This window comes from Lissotriton helveticus, chromosome 3_1 (genome assembly GCF_964261635.1).
Source record: "Lissotriton helveticus chromosome 3_1, aLisHel1.1, whole genome shotgun sequence".
NCBI lineage: Eukaryota > Metazoa > Chordata > Amphibia > Caudata > Salamandridae > Lissotriton > Lissotriton helveticus.
The window spans coordinates 987,925,917-987,949,812 of record NC_136061.1 but is presented as its reverse complement, the minus strand read 5'-3'; the positions used below and the strand labels follow the sequence as shown (position 1 = coordinate 987,949,812).

Sequence of the window (23,896 nt, the reverse complement as noted above, 5' to 3'; positions counted from 1 at the left end):
TGGGTTAGGGTTGATGTCCTCATTGGTTGGGTATTTGAGGGTTCTGATTGGTTTCTGGGTCTGTGATTCAATCATTGTAGGGTTGATACTAGGGCTAGGGTTAGGATTTCTATTGGAAGTAGGAACTAGGGCTTTCTATGATATTGGTTGTTGGGAGTAGGGTGGGACTAGGGCTAGGGTTTGACCTTTAATTGGAAGTAGCTATTTAGGGCTTCTGGTGTGATTGGTTGTTGGACTAGTTGTGCGACTAAGAGTAGGGTTAGGCTTTCTATTGGAGGTAGGGACTAGGGCTACCTGTACCATTGGCTGCTTGGACTTGGGTTGGGACTACTGGTAGGGCTAGGGTCTTTATTGGACGTAGAGATCAGGGTTTTTGAATTGATTGTGTGCTTGGACTAGGGCTAAGATTGGCTGTAAGGTCCTGGTCTCCTATTGGTTATAGATTTTAGGGCTAGTGTTGTGATTGGATAGTGTTAGGGCTAGGGTTCCCATTGGCCGAAGGGGTCACCTGATTACTAGGGCTATAAAAGGCCAGGGTTAGGGCATCTCAGCTCGGGTGTCGGGGCTAAGGGCGGAGAGGACAAGGGTAGTTGCCTGGTTGATCCTGTTAAGGGCGGAGAGGACAAGGGTAGTTGCCTGTTTGATCCTGTTAAGGGCGAAGAGAACAAGGGTAGTTGCCTGTTTGATCCTGTGAAGGGCGGAGAGGACAAGGGTAGTTGCCGGTTTGATCCTGTTAAGGGCGGAGAGGACAAGGGTAGTTGCCTGGTTGATCCTGTTAAGGGCGGAGAGGACAAGGGTAGTTGCCTGTTTGATCCTGTTAAGGGCGGAGAGGACAAGGGTAGTTGCCTGTTTGATCCTGTTAAGGGCGGAGAGGACAAGGGTAGTTGCCTGTTTGATCCTGTTAAGGGCGAAGAGAACAAGGGTAGTTGCCTGTTTGATCCTGTTCGAGACTGGTCGGGACTAGGGCCAGAAATGCTGCCCTTTTTCTCATTTAGCAATACCCAGCCCACACCATCCACATTCCACAAACAGAGCAACAAACTCGCACCAAATGTACACCACGCACAACACTATGCACAGATTAATGTACCAGCATGCACCACCAACCCAACCAAACCACATCTACACACCCAACTATCCCAACTACCACACATATGCACCATCACCCTCAAACAGTACACAACTCTATCCTATACCACTAACCAGTACACTCATCACTAACACAACGCCAATCAACACCATACATAACTACATCCCATTCAGACACACTCCCCCCTGCTTTAATTACACCTAACAGACCACCTTTTATCACTAACAAACATATAATGATCTTTCCATCAGTTGTCCAACAAACACCCTCCTCTCCCTTCTACCATAACACTTACAAACACTGCACACCACCACACTTTGTAACTCTTGCAACAAACCAGTCTAAGATAAACACTCTCACCTCTACTTCATTCCCTCCTGCACACAACATACACTCTACTCATAAACACATCACCACCCCCTCTACATCACAACCTCCTCTCATAAACAATACTACACAACCAAATCCAGTGCATGAAACATATACATCAGCACCCCTTTTCACTACACCTCAAAAGCAAAACATATCACAGACACCAGCACAACAAGATCTTCAGAGCACAACACCTCATAATATTTACCATAACAAAATACATAACATTGACAAATCCCACCATACAAGAAAAAAAACATGGGTGGCACATCCTTCTCTGTTCAAGCAGCCAAACTATGGAACTCCTTACCCCCCAACATAAGATCCACCGACAACCACCTTATCTTCAGAAAACTACTCAAGATTTGGCTATTCCCCACATAAGCACCATACAGAAACAGAAATTTACAGCATATCCCTCTGTATATAAGCATGTGTTTTCACTATAGATATGTACCTATTGTTGTGTATTACTTTATAAGACATGTACAATAATTATGTTAAGAGAAAAGAGAAAAAATAATAATAATAATAATATAAATCTTTGGTCTACATGTACATACTTCCATTGTGCATCTATGTACCTTCCATGTACTTGGGTCTGTGTGTCTGTTACCTTTCTCCTGAAAAAGCATATCTAATGCACTACCCTATTTCCCATCCTGTGCCTCTATCAATATATTTAATCTAAATATACTTACTTCCCTTATGTATCTATATACTTCCAATGTACTTATGAATCTATATATTTATCACTTTCTTCTAATCTAGCATTTCCAATGAACTAGCCTATTTCTCAGCCTATACTTCGCTCAATATATCTTCTAGCCCAACCTTCTGACTCATCTCAAACTTCTTTCTACTACTCCTTCCAATGCACTACCCTATCTCTCATCCTATACATCTATCAATATATCCTCTAAATCCACTCTCTCATTTAGCCCAAACCCCATACCACTACTATGATCGCCAAAATAACCCTTTCTAGACTCTCTCCTGCTCTATCTCTCCTTGCATCATCTGACACCTCTTTTTACTACATCGATCCCCTAAAACAAACCTTTCTAATCTCTCCCCTCTGACTCCTCCCCTCCAAAACACCTTTTTACTCATCCAAAAGCCTCTTCCTACTGCGAAGACCTAAAAAAAAAAAAAACTTCACTCTATCCCTCCACTATCCTTTTCAATCAAAATTAACAGACTATCATGTTCACTTCTCAAATTCCATATTCAACTATATTAATATACTGCCCAAATAACTGAATAACATATCTACTACTCAAATTACGTCCTATTTATACTACACTAATTGTCAACACTAATCCTTCATGGGTTCCGGAGTGGCGTGCTACTCGCCAGAAAAGCGCTTCAACACCCATCAGGGGTAACAAGTACTATATGAATGCAAATCTTTTTACCCCTTTTATCCCTCCGCTATCCTTCTCACTCCAAGTAACAGACTAATATCCACCACTGAAATTACCTCATATTTCACCATATTAATTCACCACTAATCCTTTATAGGCTTTCTGAATAGCGTGCATCAACAAGCGATAAATAAATACAAACCTTTGTCCTCCTCTATCCTTCTACTAGCATTCCAAATCCAAATAACTTACTAACCTATCCACCACTTAAAATGTACTTGCATGTTTCACTATACTAATTCAACACTAATCCTCTATGGGTCCCGGAGTAGCGTGCTACCCGCCAAAAAAGCGCTTGGACGCCTCGTCAGGGGTAGTAAGCGCTATATAAATGCAATTACAATACAATACAATATAATATTAATGAGATCAACAAACAGAACAGATTTGCATGGATGGGAAATAAATTGTTTCAAGTAGGTGCATTCCAGGGCTTAGCCTTTCTAGCACAGTACATCTCTGGGAATTGCAGTGTGTAGTGCCATATTCTCAACCGGTCACAACACTTGTTTAACAGGCAAAGTGATGGCCAGCAGCATTTATTCAGGGTCATCAAGCTTGCAGGAAAGCTGGTGTAGGGTGGATCTCATCTGGGAATCAGTGATGGGGAGTTAGAAGGGGCAGTGGAAGGCTTAGGTGCAGAAAAGGCAATAGAATCTCAAGTAAGACATGCAGGAAGAACATAGATGGGTTCTATCCATCTCAAAACACATGTTCACAGTATAATGTATGTGGAGTTGTTTATTAACTACTGGAGCAAAACAGGTGAAGGGCGGCTAGAGGCAACACTTATTTTTGTACCAGGAAAAATCCATGCAAGGATATTTTCTCGATAGTTTCTCCAAGTAGAGGCCACTAACAAACAGAGCAGCAGAGATTATATCGCTGGGCACTCACAAACAGAGCAGCAGATGTCAGTGTTAGTATATTTGCATGCAATGCACGGACACAGGCTCCTTACTGATCGACTAGTCCCATGCAGAGCAGTAAACCAGGATGGAGGCAGGGTAGTCTAATACAAACTAGAGGAGGCTAATACTGCTGAAATTATCACAAGTATGCCAGTCTAGGATAAGGATACCAGAGTACTTCCAATACAGTGCAGTGACAATTTCGCCAAAGTACTCACACAAGGAGCTGATGACCTAGTACACTTTAGGAAAACAGTTGAAGGTGATAAAGTCGTAGCACTAATGCAGAGCCATAGTGACTAGCATGCAGGCCAACAGATGATATTGCCATGGTACTCACTTGCAGCACAATAGCTTTCCAACGTGCTCACATCTGGGGTAATAAATTACAACCTTCTCAAGGTACACACTTGGAAAACAGAGCAGGTTAAATACCTGTACACTTACATAGCAATTGGTACCAAGAACTGATAGCTGCCTCTGAAGAAGATATAGGCCACATAACAGATCCAGATGTTGCTTGTGGTGTTCATAAGGAAGAGGAGACCAGCTTGGAAGGCAGTGATCAGTCCAATAACCAGCTCTGACCAGAGCGCCCAGCGAATCTTCACATATCCTGCTGCAAATGCAGCAATGGCGCCTGCAGATAGCAAAACATGTACAGCAGAATTAAATACTTTCTGTTCATCTTTAGAGGACAACAAGCATACTAGGTAAATGTTCTCATCTTATATTCAGTACCATACACACCAGAGGAGTTGTGGACAGATGAATACTTCTGAGGCTCCCCCTATTAATTTGCTGAAAATCCCTATTCGGTTGCAAACAGACGTTTACGGCTGGATTGGCAGTACGACTTTTGGTGGAAAGCTCACATGTCTGGGATCTTCCCTGTACCCATTTCATTACCTTTGACTTGTCAATTTTTATCTGGAAAAAAGCAGTTGGAATGGGGGACTATTTAAGGAGTTCAGTGCAGAAACACCAATTAATGCAGTTACTTTTATTCCAAAGACAACGAATAACAAGCAGGTAATGCAACACCTGATAAACATCACACACCCTGTGGTATCTGTACCAAACGCATGTGGGATTTGTGATTGATTATACAACAGTTTGTAAAGTTCTGAGCAAATATGCAATGATGTAGCTTTCTGAACAAGTGACTGTTAAGTACCAGAAAGTCTGAATCTGAAGTCTAGATGTTTAGACTTCTAGAAAAACAGAGCTATTTAGAGGCCACAGATGAATATTTAGAGGGGCTAAACATTGATTCTGTAAGCATTCAGAATGCTTGCCCTCATGCTTCAAGCTTATGATGGTCTAAGGTATGTCAACTCACGGTGGCCTTATTATGGTCATATAGGTATCGATTTTACCGATTACAGGAACAATGGTGAAGAAGTTTGCTAATTAACTTTTGCATGAGTTTGTGGATCAATTTGTACCATATACTGTGCAATTAACATCCTCATGGCCCAGAAAAATTAATTTTCCATTGGTCCTACAAAAGAACATCCTTCAGGGCTCATGAAATTATCAACCTCCACAAATGTCATGAATTAACGCCCTTGGAGGCCAATGGAATAGCACAGTGGAAATAGGCACTAGAATATACAGAATCTTTGTAAACCTCCCCTCTTGCTGTGTAATACATATTAAATTACCCCTGGTACATTCCAGTCAGGCAAGGGTCGCTTGTGACTCTACAACACTACAAGCTGCAAATTGAATGTTGCAGATGTGTAACATTTTCAGTTTGTAACGTGTTGTCATTCACATGTTGTCCATAGCCTGTAAAGCAGTATCCCTCACCTCTAAGGGCGCGGCTGACAAAAGTAGTGGAGAAAAAAGTATTTAATACAGTCTGTTGCATCTGCGCCTCTTTCTTTGCTTGCATATCAACACAGTAATGCTATGCAGATGTATGAATTGAATTCCACATTTTAGTTCTGCAATGTCCATGGTTGAAGGTCACCTAGAAAGATAATTTTGCTTCCCTTTGCCAAACCCCCTTCCCCCCTTTCAAGTTGAAAATACAACCAAGTGTGTGTTTTGCGTTTGTATAAAAACCTTGAATACATTTTGCAATCTACAGTGAAAGTCCTGTTTTGAAGATAAGTTTGCCCGATTGTGGCTTCATAAAGACTCCGAACAAATGTTTTGTCTTGCCCAATGACTTCGTTCTGTTACTGTATTACACCGGAGCATGCTTACAATCCAGAGAATGCAAAGGCCTTTTAGATTGCACGAGCATTTGTGAAAAATATTACCCTTCTTGCCTTATTTGAATGAAATGGAAACATTAACTTAGGCAAAAAGCGTAAGTGAGCACTCAAGACCACGCTATTCTTGTTACTTGAGCGCAAGGTTCTTCAACTCAAAATGCTTCTAATTCACTAACTCTGTGTAAGGAAGCGATAGCCAATAAAAAGACCACTTTCCACGTAAGGACCTGTAAGATGCTGGAATGTAAATGTTAAAAAATTCACTCCACTAACCAACTTTGGCTAATAGTGCCTGGTTATATCACTTTCTTTATTAAAAAAAATTCCATAAATTCTTTAATCACAGGGATTTAGAACACAGAAAGGTGCATGTTTTGTTCATGTATTCGAATGGAGAAACAAAAACACTAACCCAGTTTTTTTAGGCTTCGAGCAAACATAGATAAATATCCATTTTCGAAGGACAGAGATGATTCACCTATTACACTGCAGAGCAGTTTGCAAATATTTTCCATTTTGCCGCAGAACAAGCTCTTGTAGTAGGACATCTGGCATCCTTGAGAACACCCATTAATTCTTGAGATAATTCGAAATATTAAAGATCTCAGGAGCCAAAGTTCTAGAGCAACTGTGACCTAGGAAACCAAATGTGAGCTCTGTACTAGTTTAATAAGTCTGGAAAAGGTGGAAGTTTGCAAGGAGATTGAATGGACCTCGATACTTTGCTTAAATCGAAACTAGAAGGCTCAATCAAGTTAATTGGCATTTGCCATCCCACACATGGAATGAGTAGGTGAGGTGGAAAAGCATAAGTAAATATCTCTGTCCGATCTATCCACGTAACATTCTTAAAGACTGGGGTAAGCATACCTGGAAGCATAATTTTGGCATTACTTGCGCGTGTGGTGACACCACAGGCTATCTGTGGTGTGTCCCAATCATGGAAGTATGTCTCTAAAAGTTTCAATTTGATCTCCCTAGTGAATGAGTCCTGAATGTCTCTGCTTAGCAGATCCACAAAGTTATGGTCTACCCATGGCAACTGTTCCTTTAACCGCTTCCATGTGTCGGGCGGCCCCCGGCCATCTGACGTCACAGTGGGCATGTGCAGAGGACGGCCGGGGGCCGTCCGAACCGCGCACATGTGTAATTCTCCAGCACAGTAAGGGAATTCTGGCTGCAGTGAAGCGGTTAACAGGTGGATTTCACAACACAGAGGCCAAAACCAAATCACCCGAGATATTTTGAATAACTGAAGACATTGTGTACCTCTCTGCTTTGACATGTCGTACACTAATGTAATTTTTGTGCAAACAAAACAATATTTCCGTGGAGCAACGACCGATATCCATTCATTAACTCCAACACAATATGCTTTTTGTTTTGATTCTGTGGGAGCTTTATACTGCTAGGTAAGACAAGAATGGTTCCAAGCCTGTCACAGAGACATCCATTACCGGTCCCAGAATGCTTGTTTCTGGTCCAGGGAGGACCTGGCTTGGAGGTTCAGTCTGGACTGTTCCCATGAGGCACAGGTCAAGACTGGTCCCATGAGGCACAGGTTTGCATATGGCTGGTTTGCATATGGCTGGGTCCAAACTGGGGTGGCGTAGTGGGCAAAAAAGCAATGGATTTAACCCAGATCTCTTGACTGGGAGAGAATGTCTGAATCATTCAGCATTCCGTCTATCATTTGTTGCAGTTACACCCTTTCAAAATAAAGCATGAGAATCCATGGCATGGTTATACGAAGCCGCACAACATAGTCTGCCCTTAAGTTCTGGGCTAATCCTTTTACAAGATGCTCTGACCCTCACCCACCAAGGTAGGATGATTCATCATCGGGTTGGGCTCCTAGAACACTTTACAGAGACCCTTATTGTGTGTTCCTGGGTCACAAGGATGCACTGAACACACCCTTGTACAAAAGGATTTTTCTAAAAGAGAAGAACATTTTGGGCAAAGTGAGTTACAATTACCTATAGAGGCCTATTAACAAGAGATTTAATACTCAGTGTTGGGATCTTTGATCAGGTTAAAAAACATTAAGGCACAAACAAATGGCATGTGCCCGCCCAAACTGGCGTTGTCAGAGATGGCGATGTCTTGAGAGCACCAATGAGTTAACCATGCTGCACTATTGCTTGATGCATGTTGTGTGGAATATACACTGGCACAATGAGTTTAAATTGATTGCTTTGCCCACTATCACATACCAATGTGGATCTTCTGTTTAACCCTATATGTTAATTAATACCTACAATGTAGCCATCAATTGTATTTGTCTGTCACTCCTAGTCCTATAGAAAGTGTCAAGAAATATATAAGTTCAAACATGGACTACAACCTCAAATTCTTTTGTTAAATGCATATTGATCTTCGCTAGAGACCTGTTTCCCACACATACCCTGATTGCAGGTCATTAATATTTAGATTAGGGCGAAACCTTAGCCCTGATGAATGCCACAGTACATATAAGGTTACTTTAGGTAAGAAACATGTCAACCACCTCTTAGTGGCTCCTTGTATGAATATGGACGGAGCGCTTGAGCGAATCGACACTGCAAATCAGTCTGACCCTGTGCCTCATGGGAACGTCCAGCCCGAACTGCCAAGCCATGTCTTCCCTGGACCGGAAACAAGCATCCTGGGACCGGTTTCTGTCTAATCAGCCATCATCAGCCAGGCTAGCTTGAAACCAGTGGCAAAGTGAGCAAGGGACCTACGTCTGGGCATACCCTGCCAACTTAGGGCGAACAAAGCGATACCAAAGGGATGATGGACGGAGCGCTTGAGCAAATCAAACACTCACTCCCAGTCAACTGATCTCGGTTTAATCCATCATCATTCTTTAGCTCACTCCACCACCCCAGTAGGGAGGACCTGGCTTTGCAGTTCGGGCTGGACTGTTCCCATGGGGCACAGGGTCAAGACTGATTTGCATATGGTTGGGTTCAAACTGGAATGGCATGGTGAGCAAAAAGACGATGGATTTAGGCCCATATCTATGTACTGGGGTGAATGTATGACAATAAAACTTTATAAATAAATTGTTCTGCATTCTGTCCATCAACTGTTGTTTTTGCACTAATTCTGAAACAGGAGCAACAATGGTGCAACTTGGACCTTATCATTGCACAGGATAACATCCAACTCTTAATCTATTTTCCCTTGCGACTTGAAAGATCATCATCATATCGCTAGTACAAAAATTACTCCAAAAAGCCCTAACTATGGAAAGAAGCTTGCAGAATGTAAACCAGCAAAAATATCCAGCCTCCCAAGGTTGGCATGATAGACGTCCAAGTCCTTCCAGATCAGTACAATAATTCAATACTTAACATTCTAGACTCGATTTCAATCTTACAACTAAAAAGAATTTCCACCAAAGAGTCAAAACCATGGTTCCATGACAGTCTAAATGCAGAAAGATGCAATATAAGACTAGCTGAACGTGCATGGAGATTTTCACCATCCATCGAACAACTAAAATGTCTAACATTGGTGAGGAACTCCTACAATAAACTTATCAGAAGTTAGAAAGCAAATTTCTTTAGAACCCCGTAAGACCTAGCCAAAAAACAACCTAAAAAACTCTTTGAAATAGTCAAACAACAACGGAGCAATTAACCTAACGAAGCAATAATTGGGTTCAATCCACTGCCAAATTGTTAAGAATTTTTCACCTTCTTCCTGGGACAGACTGAAACAATCGAAAAGGACCTGGGGACTGCAAGGGAACTCATTTTGGCTAAACTACCAGTGTGCCTCCCTCCCTCAAAAGTAGCTGACCCAAATAGTCCCTCAGGGCACACCCCCCAAAACAACGCTTCCTGAAATACATTCAAAACCTTCAGTGAAAACGACATTCACAACATCTTTATAGCACTTAAACCATCAAATCACTTCAACAACCTGGTCCCATTGTATATCTTCAGGGAGGTTAAATCCTCTTTAGTCCCATTTTGGACCAAGATTGTAAATGCCTCACTTCAGCAAGGCACTATTCCTGACTGCCTAAAAGTAGGACAGGTAACCACTATTCTGAAACAACCTGCTGCAGATGACTCTGACCCTCGCATCTTCCGCCCCGTTTTCAATATTCTAACTTTAGCCAAACAAATTGAAAAATATATTCAGGTCCAACTTTGCAACCATATAGAACATTTCCACCTTCTTGACCAACTCCAATCCAGCTTTTGTCAAGGCCTCTGCACTGAATCGGCTCTCACGCATATTGTGGACAACTTACTGAAAATGTTGGACCTTAATAAATCCTGCCCGCTAATCCTCAAAGATTTATCATTCGCCTTTGAAACAGTTAAACACGACAATCTCCTAGACTTACTTGAACGGAGGATGGGGCTCTCAGGGCCGGTACTAAACTGGTTCACCTTATTTTTCCATTACAGAACTCAAAGAGTAAAGGTTAACCAGTCTCTGTCCAATGCCACACCTGTCACGTTAAGTGTCCCACAATGGTCCTCTCTCTCACCTACCCTCTTCAATCTTTTCATGGAGCTTCAAGCTGAAATCTAGAACTCTTCTAACTAGATGACCAACACTGGCTAACCCGCATCCACCCAAACTTAATGAAATCAAAATGGAATTCCTCCTAATCATCCAACCCAATACCTCGCTTGATATCGCTCTATGGATGAATCCTCCAACCGCTCTTAACTGTTCACCACACATTATTGACTCCACAAAATCTCTGGGAATAACACTTGTCAAGAACAAACATGTTGGAGAAGCTCGAACAAGAGATCCTACAGCTCGAGAAACTATTGGTACAGACAGTACAAACGGATACACAACCCCGCCTGCAACTGAAACAGCAGGAATATAGGGACTGAAGTGACAGATGCGGGTAGGATCAAATATAAAGTCACACAACACAAGATTTATGAATTGGGAGACTGGTCAGGGAAACTGCTCGCCTGGCTAAATTGCCGAGAACGTGCTAACAGATGGGTGGCGGAAGTGAAGTTGCCTGAAGGAGAGAGTCTAAAAAACTCACAAGCTATCGCAGACACTTTTGCAGCCTACTGCTCACAAATATACTTGTCTGATGCATCGACTTTGGAACAAGACTCCTTGACTTTCCTTGCAGATAGTACCCCTGAGACCCGATCACCGGATGAGGCGACAATTCTAGAAAGCGACCTCACAGAGGAGGAAATCAAACAAGCCATCCGATCACTACAGCCGGGCAAGGATGTTGGACCGAATGGAATGCCTGTAGAACTCTACAAACTTACAACACCCACTATAGGACCTTATTTCCTGAAAATGTTTGAGGAAAGCAGACAAGTAGGCACACTTCTTGAGGAACCGCGACTGGCCTCTGTGGTAGTAATTTATGAAGAAGGTAGATCTCCCCGATCAATGCGTATCCCATAGGCCCATATCCTAGCTCAACGCAGAGCTGAAAATACTAGCCAAAGCCCCTACACTCTGCTGATGATAAACCTACGACGACGTCATTGAGTCTTGGGGCGTGCACATAGAATTAAAGAGGACACGATGATTCTGATTAAAGCACGCGCATGGCCTTCGATACAGTTAAATGACCATATCTGGCGAGGCCAAGATGGCGGAGTGAGCGGATGTGTCCTGCTCGCGATCCACTCCCGCCAGGCCTGCAGCACTTCACAGAGCACCCACGGCGCCCGGATCCCCTACCTAGAGGCAAGAGTCTTTGTAACGCTCCTGGCCGGATAAACAATAGTGCCAGTATGCCCGTTGATGTGAGCCAATTGACTTCCAGCCTCGCGCGGCGCAGTGAGGCTGGGGCAGCGGTGGGGACCGGTCGAGCGCTCCCCGAGGCCTTGTAGGCAAGCGGGCACCTTCGCTGGGCTTTGAAGGGCCCCCAGCAGAGAATCGAGGCTACCAACTCGGCTGCGGGACACCAGCTGGATCGACACCCGGGCTTGTGCTACGGCCTGAGAAGCGGGGCTGGGCTGCGGGAGCGGAGACGCCTGGCAGCCCGAGTATGAGGGAGGCCAGGTCTCCTGCGGACCTCTGCAGACGGGCGGGAGCCCATAGCCTACCCTGGTAGTGATTCCGTCGCCCGGGGGTGCGCTCTGTCAGGGCGCGGTCTCCCGACATCAACATCAGCGCTGGAGGCCCCAAGTGGAGAAGAGCCGGAGGACCACGGAGCTCGGCCTCGCACTGTGCTACCGGTGAGCCACGCAGAGCAGTTCCAGCCTGGGAGGTGTGTGGTGGGCAGCGATGTGTCAGCGGCCTCCTGCAGAGACTTAGGTGGGGGATCCTCTCTGGTGAGCTGTTTCCCTATGGCCCCACAGGTCTGGTTTGTCCCATCGCGCATGCAAGCGTGGCCCCTCCCAGCGTTTGTGCCTCTATTGTTGTCTTAGCGTCCGACAGCATACTGTGGTTCTCCGTAGCCTCATGGAGGTCAACGTAGTTAGCTATAATGTCCAAGTCCTCAACATTCCTACCGAACGAAGAGCAGTACTCTCCTTACTTGAACACTGGGGGATTATGGCTTCTGCAAAAAACCACCTTCTCCACAAGGACACGCACCGTATGGGACACAGGGAGTTCCCCCTACAGTTCTGGGAGAGATTAAGGGCCGCCTCTTGGCACTGAGGCTTAAAATTGGCTCCTCCCTTCTTACATTAGCCTCAATTTAGTCTCCAAATGAGCATCAATAAAAGTTCCTGACTGGGGCACTGGCTGAGGTACTCCATACGCCCGATTCATTGGGAGTGGTGGGCGGTGACATGAATTTAGTTATGGACGCTGGGATTGATCGGTCCTGCACAAGGACTGGGGGGGCAGAAGCCCTGTTGGCGAAGGGTAAGGAATGGTTGGAGGACTGCGGGATTAGGGATGCATGGCGCAGCATCTGCCCCAATGACCGGGATTACACCCATTACTCAGTGGCTCATAAGTCCTATGCACCCTAGACCACTTTTACGTCACCCGGGCCCCGTGGGCATGTACATTGGCACCTACTATCGAAGCCCGGTCCCCTTCGAACCACGCCCACATTACATCGCATCGAAACTACCTTTGCCCCCTACTCCTCCTTCCCCCTCACACTGGTGCCTGCTTGAGTCCTTGCTGCACTCCCCGCAGGTGGTAGAAGACCTTCAGCATACATTAAAAGATTACTTAGTACTTAACGATGAAGGCTCTACACCTTTTGCCTCCGTTTGGGGGCAATAATCACTAAGTCAGCCCATGACAACAAGACTAGGCGGGACAAACGAGAGGAACTTGAATGTAAAGTTAAATAACTTGAAGCGATCTATAAGCGCAAGGGCGCTCCACAGGTCTGACGTCAACTGAAGAAGCGGTTCCAGTTGAAACGCCTGGACTTGGACAGAGCAGAGTATGCGGTGATCCGGTTGAAACATAATTCTATGTGGGAACTAACAAGGGCAGCCGCATGCTAGCACACTGCCTCTGCAGTAAAAGACAGGCTTAGGCAGTTATGACGGTGAGCGGAGAACTGGGTTCCAAGATCTCAGATTACGCGGGCATAGCAGCGGCCTTTCGGAATTTTTACGCAGATCTTTACTCCGCTGAGTCCTCACTCTTGGCGTACCCCTAGACAATGTCAACGGGGCCAAGGTCACCCCGCTTCCGGCCAATGAGGCGGATAGTTTAGAGGCCCGATAAGGATTGACGAGGTAGTATTGGCCATTGCCCATCTGAAGGTTTTGAAGGCGCCAGGTCCTGACGGGTTGAGTGCACTGTTCTACAAGACCTTCTGCGTGGAGTTGGCCGCCATGCTCACTTGCTTGTTTAATTCATTCAGTGAAATGGGCACCCTCAAGGAGTCCATGTTACAGGCAACAATTTCGGTCATCCCCAAACCAGGGAAAGACGCTGCAGTTTGCAGTTCCTACCGGCTGATCTTTTTACTTAAAATTGATGCAAAGCTGTTCTCTAGCATCCTGGCCCACAGGCTAAACTCTCTGATGCCCTGTTCGATCGACCCGGATCAGTCTGGTTTCATTCTGAACAAGCAATGAGGAGACAATACTAAAAGGCTATGTCACCTGATTGATAAGGTTCAGCGTTCCAAGGAAAAGGTAGCTGTTGATGCCGAAAAAGCATTTGAACATGTGCACTGGCCATACTTATTTGCCACTCTAGAATGTTTCTGCTTGGGCACTATATTTTGCAAATGGGTGGCATGCATTTACAGCAACCCATTGGCTGCGGTAAAGGTGAATGGGGTTCTCTCATGCGGTTTTGCGGTGGGGGGAGGCACCAGGCAGGGCTGCCTCCTCTCCCCCCTGCTCTTCGCTCTGTATATGGAGCCCTTTGCTCAGAGGCTCCGAGATAACCCACAGGCCCCGGGTGTTCCTTTTGGGGCCGACCAGCATTTGATTAGCCTCTACGCCGAGGACGTAATTTTTTCGGTAGGGCAACCCTTGACCTTGGCGGTCTTTGTAGATGACCTGCTTGCCTTCCGTCAGGTGTCAGGATTCAGAATGAACCTCCAAAAATCGAGAGTCCTCAACCTCATTGCAACGCAAACAACGGTGGACACCTTTCGTGCCCAATTTGCTTTTCACTGGGTGTCAGATGGCTTAACATACCTGGGAGTGGTCCTTTATAAGAACCTAGGCAAGACTGCAGAAGTAAATTATGCGGCTTTTCTCGCCCGCATCCGTAAAGATTTAACCCAGTGGCAACGTTTGCCTCTTTCGTGGCTTGGGAGACTAGCCGCTGTCAAAATGAATGTCCTACCGCAGGCTCTCTATATTTTTCAAACCCTCCCCTTATTGCCTCCACCACATGCGCTCTCACATATAAAACAAGCATTTGCAATGCAATAGGTCTCGCGTTTACGTGAGTTTGAGCTATTGAACTAGTAAATGACGAAAACAAAAATAAAAGGCATCGTTATTTACAATGTCAATAGCTCAGACGCATAAATGCAAGACCTATTGCATTGCAAAAGCTTGTTTGCTAGGACCTCTTTGTTGTCTGTTGTGAGGAGCCGAGTCTTCGTTTATTTTCTTTCGAGGTCAGATAGCTCATTGGGTTAGCTGCATGTTGTTGAGACCTTTCCTCATAGTATGCGCTGCAAATTCACCCCATGCTCCACTCAGTTTGGGCTTCTTCCGGGTTAGTACAAACCGTACAAACAGTTATGAAATGTAAATATTAGAAAGCAGCTACGAGAAAGGATTAGTAAAATCCTGGAAATTATTCCATTGAAGGACACATTCATTAAAATAACCTAGGCAGTGCAGTCTTATGTTGTTTGACGTTCTGTAAGACGGTCTGCTTTGCAGTTTCTTGAGGACGTTGTTTTTGTTCAAAGCGCTAACATACTAACTTGCTTAAAAACCGAGCTCCGTATCTAAACCTCCCAGGATCACGGGTGGTTGTCGCATGTCCGCCGCCGACCCGAAGCTGTTCCACTGATAAGCGATATGGGAAATTCCACCTCCCATGGGCAGACTATAGAGACCCACAGAAAGTTAGTTGAGAGTCTAGGGGATGTATTCTATCCGGTTAGTGGGACTAAGTTGCGCCGGAATAAAACACATCCCTGGCACAACCACGCATGTAAAGACTGAAAGAAAGATCTACTCAAGGCAATTAAATCTAAGGATATCCTTAAAATTAGAACAACTAGACTGCTGTATAAGAAGGTGCTCATTAGAGCAAAGAGTGAGTGGGAGGAATCTAGGTGGGAAGAGATGAGACAGGCACTACTCCTAAAAGATTCTAAGACCTTTTGGCTAATTGTTACTTCTTCAGTGACAGGCGAGAGAGACACTGGGGTCTCGAATATTGCCCCTAAAGTGTGGGAGGCACACTTTAAGTCACTCTATACAAGCCCTGAGTTGGAGGAAATTGGGTGTCAGCCCCTCGAGGGGCTGTCAGAACTGGTTTCGGAGCCTCGGGCCTGTGCGCCACGGGACCTCCGGCACGAGAACCGACTGCCGGGGGCCCCGGGGTCCGGGAGTTTGGTTCCACGTGCCCGCACGGCCCGGGACCTCCCGCATGAGTGTCGATTGCTGGGGGCCCCGGGCACTGGGTCTTCTCCCTGTCATAATCTTGGCTTTAACCAGGCTTCCGAGATTTCGGTTGCCCCAGACCCCCTGCATGAGAGCCGACTGCCGGGGGCCTTGGGCTCCGGGATTTCAATTTCCTGCACTAGCACGGCCCGGGACCTCCCGCACGAGTGTCGACTGCTGGGGGCCCCGGGTGCAGGGATTTCCCCCTGTCAAAACTATGGCTCCAGCCAGGCTCCTGAGCTTCCCATGGCCCCAGACCCCCTGCACGAGTGTAGACTGCCGGAGGTCTTGGGCCCTGGACCTGGATCCTGTCTCGCAATAGTGAGAGGGGATGCCCCTACTGGGTCTCCCACTTATAGTTTAGATAATATTACACTCCGGGAAGTTGAACTGGCAATTGAGAAACTGCTCCCGAATAAGGCCCCGGGTCTGGATAAGCTCCCTGGAGATCTCTTTCGCTCTCAGCCAAAAATCTGGGCCCCATATCTGATGGTTCTGTTCAATGCTGTCCTACAGGGCTCCCCCGTACCAGAGACTTGGCTGGGAGCCGAGATTGTTCCAATTTTTAAAAAGGGCTGTCCGCTCGCCCCATCAAATTATAGACCAATTAGTCTACTCGATACTACCCAGAAGCGGATGGGCCGAATCCTGCTGGAGAGATTACTGGGCTGGATGGAGGAAAACAAAACTTTGACCACCCTCCAAGCCGGTTTTAGATCAGGGGTCTAGACTCTGGACCAGATCTTTCGACTCCAGGTCCTATTCTGGAAAACTGCAAGAGTAGAGGGTGGCAGCCTCTACCTTGTTTTTGTGGACCTGCGGGCCGCATTTGATCTGGTCCCTAGGGAGAGGCTCTGAATGGTGTTGGACGAACTTGGTCTCCCTCCTTACTTACTAGATGCCTTAATCCGGCTTCACACTGGGAACTACGCCCAGGTGAGGTGTGGGAAAAACGGGGAATTATCCGATTGTTTCCCTGTTACCCGGGGAGTACGCCAGGGTTGCGTACTGGCCCCTACTCTCTTTAGCTTATATGTCAATGGCCTGATAGATAGACTCAATTGTGTCAGGGATAAAGATGCTCCACGCCTGGCTACCGGTAGGGTGCCCGCTTTGATGTTCGCGGACGACACTTTGTTGTTGTCGCGGACATCATCGGGCATCCAGCGGGTTTTGGACGGGTTTGTTTCCTTCTGCGCCTCGCGGGGTTTGGAGATCAACTGGGAGAAAACCAAGTTTATGATCTTCAACCCCCCCCCCCCAGGCACACCCGCCCAAACCCCACATTGAATGGAACCCCACTTGAGCGAGTTAAGACCTTTATATATCTGGGGGTGACTTTGACTGAATATTTTACATGGGACCAACAAGTCTCTAAATCCTCCTTGAGACTTGCACAGATTATGGGTGGCGTAGGCAGATTCCATAGTGCCTCAACTTTTAAACCGGCTACCCCTGCCCTAGAGATATACAAAACACAGGTCAGGTCTGCAGCCTTATATGCTGCTGAACTCTGGGGACACACCAATGCATGTAATCTAATGAAAGTCAAGCACTCTTTCATGCGACATCTGCTTGGTCTTCCACAAAGCACGCCCCTGCTACCATTACGCTTGGACCTGGGTCTGGAACCTATTACTGATCTGGTGGCAGCTCGACCTCTGCTCTATTGGAGAAGGCTCTGGTCTGTGCCGGAGCTTGAACCGTTTAGAGCAGAATTCAATACTATTTGGGGGCAGTTAAAGAACAAGAATATACCTTGGTTGGTACACGTTAAGACTCTCCTTTACCAAATTGGTCATCCCCAACTTTGGGATACACCGGAGGACAGCTGTATGAGGATGCAGCGGACTGTACTGGTGGCAGCTGTAAAATCCCATAACCTCAAACTGCTACACTGTTCTACTTCCCTGGGCAGATTGTCCACTGAGTTCCTCATAACAAAAGTTGAATACTGGATGGAGGCGTTTTTGGACCTGGTGCAGCCGCCACTGGCAAGAAAACTATATATTCAATTGAGGCACGGCTCCTTACCGGTTGGGGTATTCACATCCAGATGGACAAAATCGATGAAGGCTAATTGCCCTGCCTGTATTCACGCCAGGGAAGACATTATACATATCCTCTTTTTTTGCCCAGCATACAGTGAAATTCGGAAGTGCTGGATTATCCCATTATGCAAAAACCTGGGTTTTAGACATTGTGTACATGCCTGTAGAGTCCTAACTTATGACACTGCCCCTCTCATTGTTTTTGCCGTTTCCCGGTTTTTATTCGGCATGTGGCGGAGAAGAACTGCATTTATCCATAAGGAATAATGGACTACTGTTTTTATGCCTTACTATTCCTTTGATAACCAACATTTAATAACTTTTTAATTATGAAGTATTTATGTTTTATTATTCTGCTTGTACATATTTTATTGCACTTTTATGGTCTTTGACCGAAATAAAGTTATCAAAGTGAGTAAGCATATGGAGCCCTTTGCTCAGAGGCTCCGAGATAACCCACAGGCCCCGGGTGTTCCTTTTGGGGACGAACAGCATTTGATTAGCCTCGACGCCGAGGACGTAATTTTTTCGGTATGGCAACCCTTGACCTTGGCAGTCATTGTAGATGACCTGCTTGCCTTCCGTCAGGTGTCAGGATTCAGAATGAACCTCCAAAAATCGAGAGTCCTCAACCTCCTTGCCCAATTTGCTTTTGACTGGGTGTCGGATGGGTTAACATACCTGGGAGTGGTCCTTTATAAGAACCTAGGCAAGACTGCAGAAGTAAATTATGCTGCTTTTCTCGCCCGCATCCGTAAAGATTTAACCCAGTGGCAACGTTTGCCTCTTTCGTGGCTTGGGAGACTAGCCGCTGTCAAAATGAATGTCCTACCGCAGGCTCTCTATATTTTTCAAACCCTCCCCTTATCGCCTCCACCACATGCGCTCTCACATATAAAACAAGCATTTGCAATGCAATAGGTCTCGCGTTTACGTGAGTTTGAGCTATTGAACTAGTAAATGACGAAAACAAAAATAAAAGGCATCGTTATTTACAATATCAATAGCTCAGACGCATAAATGCGAGACCTATTGCATTGCAAAAGCTTGTTTGCTAGGACCTCTTTGTTGTCTGTTGTGAGGAGCCGAGTCTTCGTTTATTTTCTTTCGAGGTCAGATAGCTCATTGGGTTAGCTGCATGTTGTTGAGACCTTTCCTCATAGTGTGCGCTGCAAATTCACCCCATGCTCCACTCAGTTTGGGCTTCTTCCGGGTTAGTACAAACCGTACAAACAGTTATGAAATGTAAATATTAGAAAGCAGCTACGAGAAAGGATTAGTAAAATCCTGGAAATTATTCCATTGAAGGACACATTCATTAAAATAACCTAGGCAGTGCAGTCTTATGTTGTTTGACGTTCTGTAAGACGGTCTGCTTTGCAGTTTCTTGAGGACGTTGTTTTTGTTCAAAGCGCTAACATACTAACTTGCTTAAAAACCGAGCTCCGTATCTAAACCTCCCAGGATCACGGGTGGTTGTCGCATGTCCGCCGCCGACCCGAAGGTGATCAGTCAATTAATGAGGTAATCGAAGTTGCTGTTTAGACTCACTCTGTCAGGCTGATGCAGAGATTGATAAAATGAGTTCCATTGGTTTGGGTAGTGGGTGGAGGTGACATATGTTGCTTAAAGCGCAACCAAACAGTAAGAGCTATGTAAAGAAAAGCATTGGCAAAGACAAGCGTTCCTGCCTCCCATCTCCCCAGAGCAAGCCTATCAAATTTGCCAGTACTTTTTGCTAATCTTGTGCCGCATCAGCAATGTGTAAAAAAACACAAGGAGAGGAGTAAAATGAATGGGGGTCAGAGGAAGAAAATTATAGGAGGAAGAGAGGCGTGGCCACAGAGGAAAGGGACTCTGACAGAGAGATGGGAAAGAGAGAAGAAGAAAGGGAAACGAAAGAGAAGACGGTGGAACTGAGGCACAAAGAGGGATAGGCGGGAAATAAGAGTGACATAAGGAGGAGCAAAAGGAAGAGGAAACTTAAATAGGGATGAGAAATAAAGATTACTAGTGAGGGGAGGGAACGGAAGAGAAGAGTCTGGATCAAATGGAGAAAAGAAGGAGAAATGAGGGAAGGAAAGAAAAAAGGAAGAGTATGGGAACAGCGGAGACAAAAAAGGAAAATTGAAATAATGAGATGAAAGCCGTGAGAGAGTTTGTCTAAGACAGGTGCTTCAAAGAGATGCGAGAGAGAAGTGAAAATGAGTGAAAGGGCCGTGACGGATGAGCTAATAAGGAGGATAGATAGAGGGTAGGAAAGAGAAAGGAGAGAAGAAGGGTGAAAGAAGGGTTGGCATGGAGATGCAGAATGATGAGGTGAAATATCACTAAAGCGAGGAGGGAAAAAGAGCAAACAATGAGAAAGGGAAGGGAATATATGAGACAACAGGAGGAGGAGGTGTGAGAGCAAGAAAACATACGGGCGAGAGGGAAAGGAGTTGGAAAGTAAAGTGAGAGAATAGATGAAAAGAGAACAAGCGATGCACGCTCTGTGCTGGGGAGGGGGAGGGCCATTAGCCTGTAAGAACTCGCAGCGGACATCACAGGAAGGGTGGGAGGGTCATTGCATTCACGAGCGAGGGGTGAGGGGGTGTGCAGCCTGGTGAGCTGAAGTGGCAGCAGAGGCGGAGCGGGGCGCGCGCGCACAAAGTGTCTGGTAGCAAATGGCAGCTGTTCACAATGCTCGTGGTTGTGCTCACATGCGCTGTACCCGATCTGCAGTTTGGGTACACTTTTGAAAGCCTTACTATAATCTCGCCAGCATCACCAACGGGATTGCTTAGGCGAGACCTAAAAAGAGATTAGAGTGTTTCATTTGGGGCCCGGTATCCCCCAGGTTGCAGAAGTCCCTGCTGCCACGCCCCAAACAGAAGGGTGGTTTTGCATTGCCAAACATCACGCGATACTTTCAAGCCTCACTCCTGCGTTTCTCGTGGAATGGAACCGCACAATGAAGGAGAAGCACTGGATTTTTATGGACCAGACAGTAGCTGGACATCACATCTAGAGGGAAGCCTGGCTTCCTAGGGTATCTTGATCTTGGGGACTCTACTCTTCACCGGTCACTCGCCCACCATGTTAGTTAGGGACAGAGTGTCCAAGCGGGCAAACATTACGTTTCCTTCGCCTATGTCCCCCATTTGTCTCAATCCTGATTTCCCAACGGGGATGGATAAGGGATCGGGTTTGCGATGGTTACCTGGCAGCTGCAAGCATCTGGGGCACTTGTTTGATCTCCAGGGGCTTATCCCCTTCGAACAGCTTTGGGAAGACTATAGGCTCACTGCTTCCAACCGCTACCTCCACGTGCAAATGCTACACTGGGTGTCTGGGGCTCTGGTCGCCCTCTGGTTGTGAGACCAATGCTGGCTTATCTTTAAAAAAAGATCGTAAACTTAACTTCGAGATCAATAGGTATTCTTCTCAGGGCCCGAGGAGGGTCAGGACGCCCGGACAAAAGCGATGGGAAGCGGAACTCGGACGAACTTGGTCGGCCAAAGAATGGGAAGTTATTTTCTATAGGACCCACCACACTGCCCATTCAATGGGCCACACCGAAATAGCGTTCAGAATTGTATCTTATTGGCGCTACATCCCGGAGCGATTACTTAAGTGGAGCTCACGGTACGATGGCCTCTGTTGGCGGGGCTGTGGAAGTCCTGGCATCTTCACTCACCCTCTGTGGATCTGCGGATCTGTGGATCTGTGAGTAGTGTGCGACCCCACCCCCATTTGTAACTTTAAAGCTCCCTTGAGCAGCGGGCTGACGAGCCTGGGATCCCGCACCTACGCGCCTGAGTGGTACTATACCTGGCAGATATTGGCAGCCATCGGCAACCCCAGTACACGGCCTATCCCTGCTGATGAGGGGTAATACCCCGAAACACGTGTCCAGGGATGGCGAAGACAGCGAAGATAGCAGAAGATCGAAAGATGATGCATCGCGAACACTTTACTACATTGACCAGAGTCCTTAGGGGTGACACCGCCGGTGTGTGAGTAGTGTGCGACCCCACCCCCATTTGTAACTTTAAAGCTCCCTTGAGCAGCGGGCTGACGAGCCTGGGATCCCGCACCTACGCGCCTGAGTGGTACTATACCTGGCAGATATTGGCAGCCATCGGCAACCCCAGTACACGGCCTATCCCTGCTGATGAGGGGTAATACCCCGAAACACGTGTCCAGGGATGGCGAAGACAGCGAAGATAGCAGAAGATCGAAAGATGATGCATCGCGAACACTTTACTACATTGACCAGAGTCCTTAGGGGTGACACCGCCGGTGTGTGAGTAGTGTGCGACCCCACCCCCATTTGTAACTTTAAAGCTCCCTTGAGCAGCGGGCTGACGAGCCTGGGATCCCGCACCTACGCGCCTGAGTGGTACTATACCTGGCAGATATTGGCAGCCATCGGCAACCCCAGTACACGGCCTATCCCTGCTGATGAGGGGTAATACCCCGAAACACGTGTCCAGGGATGGCGAAGACAGCGAAGATAGCAGAAGATCGAAAGATGATGCATCGCGAACACTTTACTACATTGACCAGAGTCCTTAGGGGTGACACCGCCGGTGTGTGAGTAGTGTGCGACCCCACCCCCATTTGTAACTTTAAAGCTCCCTTGAGCAGCGGGCTGACGAGCCTGGGATCCCGCACCTACGCGCCTGAGTGGTACTATACCTGGCAGATATTGGCAGCCATCGGCAACCCCAGTACACGGCCTATCCCTGCTGATGAGGGGTAATACCCCGAAACACGTGTCCAGGGATGGCGAAGACAGCGAAGATAGCAGAAGATCGAAAGATGATGCATCGCGAACACTTTACTACATTGACCAGAGTCCTTAGGGGTGACACCGCCGGTGTGTGAGTAGTGTGCGACCCCACCCCCATTTGTAACTTTAAAGCTCCCTTGAGCAGCGGGCTGACGAGCCTGGGATCCCGCACCTACGCGCCTGAGTGGTACTATACCTGGCAGATATTGGCAGCCATCGGCAACCCCAGTACACGGCCTATCCCTGCTGATGAGGGGTAATACCCCGAAACACGTGTCCAGGGATGGCGAAGACAGCGAAGATAGCAGAAGATCGAAAGATGATGCATCGCGAACACTTTACTACATTAACCAGAGTCCTTAGGGGTGACACCGCCGGTGCGTGAGTAGTGTGCGACCCCACCCCCATTTGTAACTTTAAAGCTCCCTTGAGCAGCGGGCTGACGAGCCTGGGATCCCGCACCTACCCGCCTGAGTGGTACTATACCTGGCAGATATTGGCAGCCATCGGCAACCCCAGTACACGGCCTATCCCTGCTGATGAGGGGTAATACCCCGAAACACGTGTCCAGGGATGGCGAAGACAGCGAAGATAGCAGAAGATCGAAAGATGATGCATCGCGAACACTTTACTACATTGACCAGAGTCCTTAGGGGTGACACCGCCGGTGTGTGAGTAGTGTGCGACCCCATCCCCATTTGTAACTTTAAAGCTCCCTTGAGCAGCGGGCTGACGAGCCTGGGATCCCGCACCTACGCGCCTGAGTGGTACTATACCTGGCAGATATTGGCAGCCATCGGCAACCCCAGTACACGGCCTATCCCTGCTGATGAGGGGTAATACCCCGAAACACGTGTCCAGGGATGGCGAAGACAGCGAAGATAGCAGAAGATCGAAAGATGATGCATCGCGAACACTTTACTACATTGACCGGAGTCCTTAGGGGTGACACCGCCGGTGTGTGAGTAGTGTGCGACCCCACCCCCATTTGTAACTTTAAAGCTCCCTTGAGCAGCGGGCTGACGAG

The 23,896-nt window shown here is 46.8% G+C and overlaps 1 protein-coding gene across 5 annotated transcripts in view; it reads right to left on the bottom strand.

The window, feature by feature from the left end:
• The window catches only part of SLC19A1 (solute carrier family 19 member 1), a 180,279-nt gene that overhangs the window by 10,287 nt on the left and 146,096 nt on the right, over window positions 1-23,896 (bottom strand). For all 5 annotated transcript variants that reach the window (XM_078681462.1, XM_078681465.1, XM_078681463.1 and 2 more), the window contains exon 4: window positions 4,248-4,440. In XM_078681462.1, the coding sequence (XP_078537588.1) occupies window positions 4,248-4,440 (193 nt within the window). The remainder of the gene's footprint in view (window positions 1-4,247; window positions 4,441-23,896) is intronic.